The 9,632-nt window shown below is 32.3% G+C and overlaps 1 protein-coding gene across 13 annotated transcripts in view; it reads left to right on the forward strand.

The window, feature by feature from the left end:
• Positions 1 to 7,860, forward strand: part of Msp300 (Muscle-specific protein 300 kDa) — a 477,430-nt gene extending 469,570 nt beyond the window's left edge. For all 13 annotated transcript variants that reach the window (XM_072530648.1, XM_072530657.1, XM_072530658.1 and 10 more), the window contains 3 exons: positions 2,232 to 2,639; positions 2,941 to 3,002; positions 6,694 to 7,860. In XM_072530648.1, coding sequence (XP_072386749.1) covers positions 2,232 to 2,639; positions 2,941 to 3,002; positions 6,694 to 6,925 — 702 coding nt within the window. In that variant the 3' untranslated portion in view covers positions 6,926 to 7,860. The remainder of the gene's footprint in view (positions 1 to 2,231; positions 2,640 to 2,940; positions 3,003 to 6,693) is intronic.
• The last annotated feature ends 1,772 nt before the right edge of the window (positions 7,861 to 9,632 follow it).

Here is a 9,632-nt window from a genome sequence, read left to right on the forward strand (position 1 = left end):
GTTTCAATTAGTCGTGTGTTGCTTCTATTAATAATGACGACATCGTCTGCATGATGCAGTAATTTGTCTAAAAGAGCTAGACAATCTTAAGTAGGTATTGGAACATATGAAAATTGATGCACAGACATGGTGAGAAACAGGCACATATGAATGAGTATAAAAATATTCATTCAAATATTCAACAAGATAAAAGGAATTAGGAGAAAAATGTTGGGACTAATGCAGCGGACACCACATCAGAAAAAATTAGAGATGAAATTTTATAGTAACGAAACCTACTTGCATTGTCAGCTAATCACTTAATTAGAAATTTGCAATAACATTTAAAATGGTTCCTTACCTGATATTTGTAATTATTAATTTTTTTTATTTATTTATTGTATTTATGTATTGTAATTAGTTTTCAATCCTTTAATTATCAAAAACGTAACATAATTTTACAGAGTTGAATATAAAGGTAATACCAAGTATACATTAGGTAATACTAATCCGAAAATCATTTTATGTACATCTTACACAATACGTTCCGGTGAAGATAGCCACAAATGATGCACGAAATATAAGCGTTTGGCAGTGTTGACATTTACATTAAAAACGGCCAAAAGAAATAAAATATATAAAAATTAATAGTTTAGAATTACCAAAAAAGAAAAAGTAAATAATTTTAAAAGTTTTTAAAAAGTAAATAGTAAAATTTCAGTATAAATAATACAAGTTAAAAAAGACATCTGTTGCAATCTGGCAAATTATTAACTGCAATTAATATTGAAAGAAACAAATATTTATTCGTTCGTGTTTTATATAAATTAAAAAATTGCAGAATTCATAAAATAATATAATAAAAATGTACCTTTTCAAAGGTTTCTCCCTGCACATTTGAAGCATACAACCAAAGAATATAGATGCATTCGTCTATATTCTTTGATACAACTATGTATTATAAGGACATGGTAACACTGCCAAATACTAATATTGGTTCTGTGGTCTTCATTTATGGCTATCTTCACCGCAATGTATTCTGTAGGATATCCCATTTTATTTCATAATTTTTTCCATTTCAATAAGCTACACTGAGGACAAACAAATAATTATATCCTCGATTACAATCGGGCATCGTTGTCTTTTTTTTTCAATTGTGACGCCACTGCATTTTCTGTGAAATTACGTGTAGTATCCTGTAAAAAATCATGCAGCGTTGCCAGATGTGAGATAAAGTTAGAACTGGTTTTCTCACGGGATAAAGAATATACATTTTATAACAAAATGTTTATAAATACATGAATTAATAATAATGTTATAAAATATCGCTTAAACCAATCTTAATTCTCACCCATTCGATTAGGTTGACCTTAATTGGCACTGTTATTTCTTTTAATATAAAACATATTTGACCAAAATTTTGAAAACGCGTAAATATATCTTAAATGGATGGTTCGAATTATATAAAAACAGGAATAAACCTATTTTTCAGTGTGAAAATTTGAAATTTGCTATTTGCAATGTTGCCCAATTTACCATTTTTCTAATATCATTAGGTACTTTGGTTTTTTAAATACAACACTCTTATTGTACCTTATTTATTGAAATCTACATTCTTATGTCAGTTCAACAGTATACACTACTTTCGATTTTATGTAGTCAGAAACATCTTAAAAAGATAAAACAAAAGCATAGAAACGCTTAATCATCTCAATAAATTTTTTTAAACTATGTACCCACAACTTTTGAACATCATTAAAAATTTACTACATTGCTAACTTAATGTCTACCTAATCAAGTGTTCAAAATGTCCTCCGTTATTAATTTGACAGTATCCTAAACGATGGTAGAATACGTCGATTACATTTCTCCATGTTTCTCTAGAAATTAATATTGATTCATCGAATTCTTTGCCTTCTTAGCCCTGCAACACTTGCTGGTTTACTTTTATAAATTCTACTTTTCAAGCATGCCCAGTAAAAATAATCTTTAGTATCCAAATCGGGTGAATGCGGAGGCCATTCAATATTACTAATCCATTGTTCGGGAAATGTCTGATCTACATAACTCCGAACATTTACACCAAAATGAGCTGGATCTACGTCTTGCTGACACTATATCTCATTAAAATTGGCTCCAAACTTATTTTTCAGGTCAGGTACAATTTCTAAGTAGCATTTCATACATTTAGTTATTTGAAATCTCCATAAAATTTTGAAATTATGAATTAAATAGTGTTATTTTGTTTTTAGAACCAACAATTCCACAGTATCATCTCGGAACTCTGTATTTGGCTGGAGAAAAACGAGAAGAAGATCCGCGCGTCAGAACCAGTGGATCTGACAGCGCCGCACGACATCATAGAAGCCAAATACCAACGTTTCCTAGACCTTCGTGTGGAGCTAGAAAGATGCGAACCTAGAGTTCTTAGTCTCCAAGAAGCAGCCAACCAGCTGTTCAGAGAAGAAGCTCCCGAAGGTTCCAGCACGATTTACAGGAGACTGACCGAGCTACGTTTGAAACTCCAATCATTGATCAAACTTACGGGGGTATATACTCTTAAATTAGGCGCTGTTTTAGGAAGGGATCCCAACGCGATAGGTTACTCGGCGTCTTCTGCTTCTACCTCTGGTTTACCGTTACAATCTCTCAACTATGATGTAAGTTTAATGGAACGTTGTACTATTTTATAAAACCGTAGCTCTGTTTAGTATAAAACATTGTTTGTTGTAGTAAGTAACGAGTGTTAAGTTAATTTGTGCCATGTTAAAAAATTATTGTTATAAGTTTTGTCCTACGAGAATCCACCTTGACACTTAAACAAAGGAGGGACTCTCGTTAGAGATAGAGTAGATTTTAAATGTGATTATTATTTTTTTGAGTAGCACTATTAGTATTAATTGTTTAGAGTAACAATTATTATAAAGCACTGTTTCATTTTTTCCTTTGCGTTTTGGACAGCTTTTGGACCATCCCAGTCAAGATCGACCCGACGCCTCCTCAGCAGATGCAGCCGCCTACAAGTAAATATTTTTTTATTTTTTGTATTTCTTAAGTTGGTAACTGGATTTTTACAGTAAGATGGCCATTTTAATATCAAGGTAATATACACAATAGATATAATTTCTGACAATATATATGAAACTCCCCCCAGGACACCTATGTCTTGCGAAATAGCAAAATAATTTAACAACAGCGATATGGTGTTGATTAAATTGACATAAATCCTCTGCCACCCATTATTGCCGTGAGTAAATTCATACAAATACTCGAGAAATTTAATGTCACAAGTTAAAAGAATGAAAATAAGTAACGAAGCACTATGAAATAACCAAGAATGTTATAAAAATTCTACTGATTACTATAAAAATCCATTTATCTACTAGCTTATTATTTGCATGAAATCTTTCATTTTACACATCACAACAGTAACAAATCTTTATTTATATTAAATAAAACATTTTCTATCATTTATTTCTACAACTACAATTATATTTTAAATTTTACAAAATTCAAATTGTCGCAGTACTTTTCCAAACATGATCGAAACTATTCCAGATAATTAATTCTTTTTAATTAGTTTTTATGATCTCTACTCGCTACAGAGCTTGGAGATCTAATTAACTGTATTGTTTGTCAAAACTACCGGAAAGTACCGGAGAAATTATCTTAGTAAAGAAAGTTATTCGACCTGTAAACTACGTTTAAAAATCACGTAGTAAATTCGTCTCTTTCTCTCCGAATACCTCCCATCTGTCTACGCTGCGCTAGTCTTCACGAGCAGTACATTATTTCATTTAGAGTTTATTGCACATCATCAATGACATTAGTGCTTTATGGAAGTACAACCAACTGCTTAGAAATTTGCTAATAATAATTTTAGAATGATTCTAACTGTAGCATATTTGGAATGAAATAAAATTTGTAGCAAAATTTTGCTATTTAAAAACAATGATTTACATTAAATATCATTAAAAAAAGCAAGTATTCCAATTAACCTTTAATGTGTGGATTGCAAATGACAGTTGGGGATTGTTTATTGTTGGTATTATTTCCAAAGTTGTCATTTTTAATTTTTATTCTCAGAGTTTTGTATAATTAAAAAAAACCAAAACTTTCTATGTAAACTTATTCAATTCATAAAAAACAAAATGTTAAAACAACTCCGAGCTGGTAAATTTGCAATAATTAATATTTAAAATGTTACATTCTCTCATTACATAATTCCCTACGTTCATTACTACGCAGACAATACGGCAACATTGTGTGAAAATGTTAATGTCAAAATGGATGACGTTCGATTAGCTTTAAAGTAAATAATGAAGTCGTTGTTTCGGAGATCACGACACCGAAAATTTCTGTTATTTCTTTCTAAGCCACTCACATTCATTTACTGCTTGTTCTCCTCTCATTAAATGGATTAGTGATCCAAAAAAATAATGTAATGCAACAGTATATCGCATATAAACTATCATAGGATCAGGCAACAGGGAAACTACCGGCTAAAGTCGGTGCCAGACGCTCAAATATTTTTGATCAAACTAGTTTGACCAAACCAAAAAATTGACAGCATATTACGTCACATCCTGAGTTTGATCAAATGCTCTAAAAAATAGAGGATCTTCTATCACTTTCATATCAACGTGATGAAATTCATTCATTTTCCTTTTTTATTTGGCTGACAGTGTGTGGGTTATTTGTCTTCCTACTTTGTTATAAAAGTATAAGTTTTATCTTGGAGCCAGGAATAAGTTTCTACATAATCGATTTATATCGAGAAAGAAGCTGTTTATATAATGACAAGCATCCACAGTCTTTTTATTTTCATTGTGGATAAGAAAAAATTGAATCGTAAATAAAACAACTAATAAATAAGCAAAATAGACTATTAATTTCATTGACATATACTTCATCTAATTTACAAACCGTTGCACGTCATCCGCGTCATAGTCCGTGAAGTTACATGATACCAACACGAAATATTTAGGCGGTAGGTGTGTTCTTTTTAGAATCACTTTGCCGAGTACACCGGCATTACAGCCACTATACATATTTTATTATATACGCGTAGAAATAATATTTAAAGGTTTCTATTAATGTTAACTTAAAGAAATACACAATAATATGTTTCATTTAATTTGTATAAATGCATTATAAATCGTTTTTATGAAGAACATTTGTTCGGAACACACTGTAACTGTAATCGAACGAAGGTGATATTTTGGCAAAAATTGGTAACACTTATTTGACAGTTGCGGTGTTGACTAATATTAATAAGTAATGAAAAAAGTGTTGTTTTTGTTTATTCCATTTTACATCTTTATACGACGCATACAAGCTGATCAAATTGTTTTTAACAAGATTATTTTTTAACTTTTTTGTTTCTATTTATTTACATTAAATATTAATTTGTTTTGTTGTATAATCCACTTTTGCAATAATTGTAACCTATTTGATTTAAAATGGTTTCAGGATTTTTTTATACTTTGACAACTATGTCAACTTCGATCTCTGTCGATGATAATGACGTGCAACGGTATTTAAATTAGATGGACTGTACGTCAATTTGATCAAATTTGAACGATCGTGTGACAGGTAGATTTTTAAAATTTGAACAAACTAATTATGACTCATACTAAGTTTGCTCAAATATTTGATCGTCAGACCAAAGAATATCCCACCCACGGTGGATAGAGTATTTCTTGGTCTGATACAGACTTTCATTCTCTGTTGCTTAATTTTTGCTGATAATGCAGTTAAAGTAGATCGTGAGAACTAAATTTCTTAGATTTGAACATATTCCACAGAACGACAAGATACAGGATATTTGAACCTCATAAGGTAAAAAAATGGTAAAAACAAAACAAAAAATATTCAATTCCCAGATACGTGGTTTTCATGAAGAATATCCGGATTTACTATTTTTGACTCGTATGAGTTTTAGTTTTGGCAACTTTGTACAGTAATTCATCGAGATAGGTAATGATGGTCAAAAAACTGTACGGGCACAGGCGTCTTAATGTACACCTGAAAATATTGAAGCTGTTCAGCAGATTATTGATGAAAATTCAAATAAAGCCATTTTATAATAATTCTGATATTATTAATTTGTTTTTGTTTTGTTGCGTTGTTATTTAGAGGTTAGAATTTTTGTTTATCGCCTTCAAAAATAATGTCAATATATGTCATTCTCTGAAAGTGACATTTTTGTCAAGTCTTTGTTTGTCATACTTTGTTCTTGGAGTATAGTTGCAATAATTGATTTTTGGTTCTTATATGTTCATTTTGCAATATTTTTTCAGTCCTTAGGATGTTATTGTCTCTCCAATAACGATGTCATAAACGTCTTTATACTGATTTTAGAATTATATAATTACCAACAGACAAGATTATATTAAAATTAGATTATTTTTTGGTATTAACTAAGTAAACTAGTATGTTTATTGGAGATGGTTGCATTCTACAGCATCGTACACGTACACTCCACTGACATTACATGAATCATAATAAGTGTCCAAGGAAATGACTTAACGTATTGTCGAACATTAATAAATGCATTATACATGTTCCCTATCTAAAAAGAACATTGATATTTAAAAAAATTATCACTTAACAGCTTTTAAATTTTACTAATACTTACTAAACCTTTACTTTTTTTAAAAACAGTTTGTACCGTGGAAGATTGGCTAGACAAAGTTCTATTTTCTGTTACAGTGGTTCCGATGATGAATCCGAAATAAACACTTCAGTCTTGCGACGAGGATGCCGATTCTTGGGTAGAGTGGTACGAGCATCCGTACCCATACAAGCAGTAATGCTGCTGATGTTGGGCGCTGCATCTTTAGTTCCTTTTTCCGAAGATGACTATGCATGTTCACTTGTAAACTCCATAGCAAACAGTCTTACGCCGACCCTGAGGTACGACAATGGTCCGCCGCCGATTTAGACGTGTAACACAGCCCGAAGTTAACAATAATCAGTAGTTTTGGACTCCTTTTTTAATGTCCTAATGGTCTGTGATAAATTGGTTGAATAGAAAGCGACGAATTCGAGAAAACGTAACTGCTGAAGGAGAATAAAACTACTGATGGATGCTGTGAGTTACGAAATCCATTCCAATGATTTAATTGAAGATTTTAATACACCAACCACTTCACTCGTGTTTTAGAATCTTTAACCGTTTTTTATATTTGTTTTATATTGAACATATATATTTGTAAATATGTGACTTATCTCTGATACCGTCGATTGAACACGATTTTGACAATTTTGTAATATTCTATAAATAATTAGGATTAGTTTTTTTGTATCGTTATCAAATGGAACATTCACTATATATCTGTATATTGGGGAAACTTGCACAAAATGTGTGAACAGAATTAATATATTTTATATGTTGTTTTTTTTTTAATTTTAATGTTGGTTGTGAAAATTAAAGGTTGTAACTTAAAGGAGTGGAACACTTTTGGTTACATATCCGTTAATTTTATTGTGATGACCGTCTTGGTGAGTCTGTGAGAACTTAGAAGATCTCTCCACTTTTAAGTTTTTCGAAAAATATAGAATACTCAGTGCAATTCTTCTCTCCAAATTGCACACAACAATATTTTGGCTCAGCGAAGACGGCGAAATGCCTTGAAATTTGTTTTTATTTAATAATTTTTATTGCTGCTTTTGCTAATTTAATTTTTTGACTACATGCTGTAATTTTATTAACTAAGGTAAACATTGCTTTCAATTGTATTGATGCTTTAAAATGTGTTTAGAAAACCCATATATTAAAAAATAGGATTGTTTTTGCTATAAACATTTATATATTTATTTGGCATCTCAGTATAATATATCTACAATGTTCAGTTAAAAATAAAATTTAAAATAATACCTACCTGTATTTTCATTATATTTAGCCCTACTCCTTAGTCCAGATCTGCAGCTAACTTCATGGCGAAGAATTCTAAGGGAGCTGTTATACGAGACGGGTTGATGACGCGGAAAACAAGACGCATAATTTCTAAGCTGCGTGATAACGCGGACTTGCCGACAGCAATGTCATTTGTATAATTTACTCCCATGGTAGTGGTATTGAACAACATAAGATACGCTGATGATACTGTCATTTTTGCAGACAGTCTTAAAGGTCTGCAGACACTTGTCTCCAGGGTGGCCGAAGTAAGTAGCAGGTTTGGGCTTGATTTTAACATCAAAAAAACCAAATACGTGGTTATAAGCAAAAATAGGATATCACCTGGTCAATTACTAGTTAATCAACAACCTATATCACAAATCACCAACTTTTGTTATCTGGGTGCAAACTTAATTAACAGTGGGACCAATCGACGGAAATTTAAGGATCGAGAAGGCAAGATCAGCTTTTGTCAAAATGAAAAAAATCTTTAACAGCCACGATATAAAATTGGAAATAAAAGTTCGTTTACTAAAATGCTACGTATTCTCCGTTATTTTATATGGCGTGGAGTCATTGATCTTAACTGAAGCATCACTGAAGAGACTTTGAGATGTGGTGCTATAGACGCATGTTGAGGATTTCTTGGATAGACAGAGTTACCAACGAAGAAGTACTACATAGAATGGGTAAAGAGCGCGAACTAGTCATAACCATAAAAAGTCGCAAACTAGAATACCTGGGCCATATAATGTGCAATGAACAACAATACAACCTACTTCAAGGTAAATCTTCGGGTCATCTTGAAAATTTCAAGTTTCTTAAATATTTTTGCCTCTGGTGCAGTAATAACCTTTTTTTATGCTAACGTATTTTTTATTTGTCATCAATGTTTGTTTTGAAAGAAAAAAAAAATGGTTTTTTATTGTTTTTATTGAAAAAAACAGAAAACAAATCAAATTGTTGATAAAACAGACATAAGAAAAAAAAATGGAAAATACAGAACATGGTAAAAAATCAGTGAAATTTCAATGACCAATATCGTGTATTATCTCCCCTTGCTCTAATAACCTCTTGCAGACGACGGGGCATACTCTCAATTTTTCTCCGGATTACATGTTGTGGTATGTTATTCCACTCTCTCACTAACAGATCCTTAAGCTACTGTGCGTTGTTAGGAGGAGGTGTATGGGTTTGAATACGTTTTTTTCAAATCGTCCCAGAGATGTTCGATGGAATTCAGGTCCGGAGACCTAGCTGGCCAGGGTACCCTCGTAATTCCAACTTCGTCCAAGTATTACATACCGATCCTGACAACGTGCGGTCGCACGTTGTCCTGCATAAAAACGACGTTTGCTCCAAGCCCTTCCATGTTGGGCATAACATGTTCTTCCGGAATCTCCGTAATGTATCTTCGTGCAGTTAGGGACCCATTTTCGATGAAGGGTAATTCCGTGTGGAAGTCGGAAGATATACCTCCCCAAGCAATGACCGAGCCTCCACCAAATGGCACTCTTGGAGCAATGCAAGCTTGTGAAAATCGTTCACCGGTTCTTCTCCAAACTCTTACACGTCCATCGTATCTAGTTAGGCAGAAACGAGATTCATTTGAGAATAACACTTTGCTACAATCGTTAATTCCCCAATGCGCGTATTGTCGAGCAAAAGCTAGTAGTGCAACTCGAGGCACCCGGCGAAGTGGTGGTCCTCTAGCCATTACACGAAAAGATAGTCAAAAAAAACGAAGTCT

Source organism: Diabrotica undecimpunctata, chromosome 4 (assembly GCF_040954645.1).
Source record: "Diabrotica undecimpunctata isolate CICGRU chromosome 4, icDiaUnde3, whole genome shotgun sequence".
NCBI classification, from domain to species: domain Eukaryota; kingdom Metazoa; phylum Arthropoda; class Insecta; order Coleoptera; family Chrysomelidae; genus Diabrotica; species Diabrotica undecimpunctata.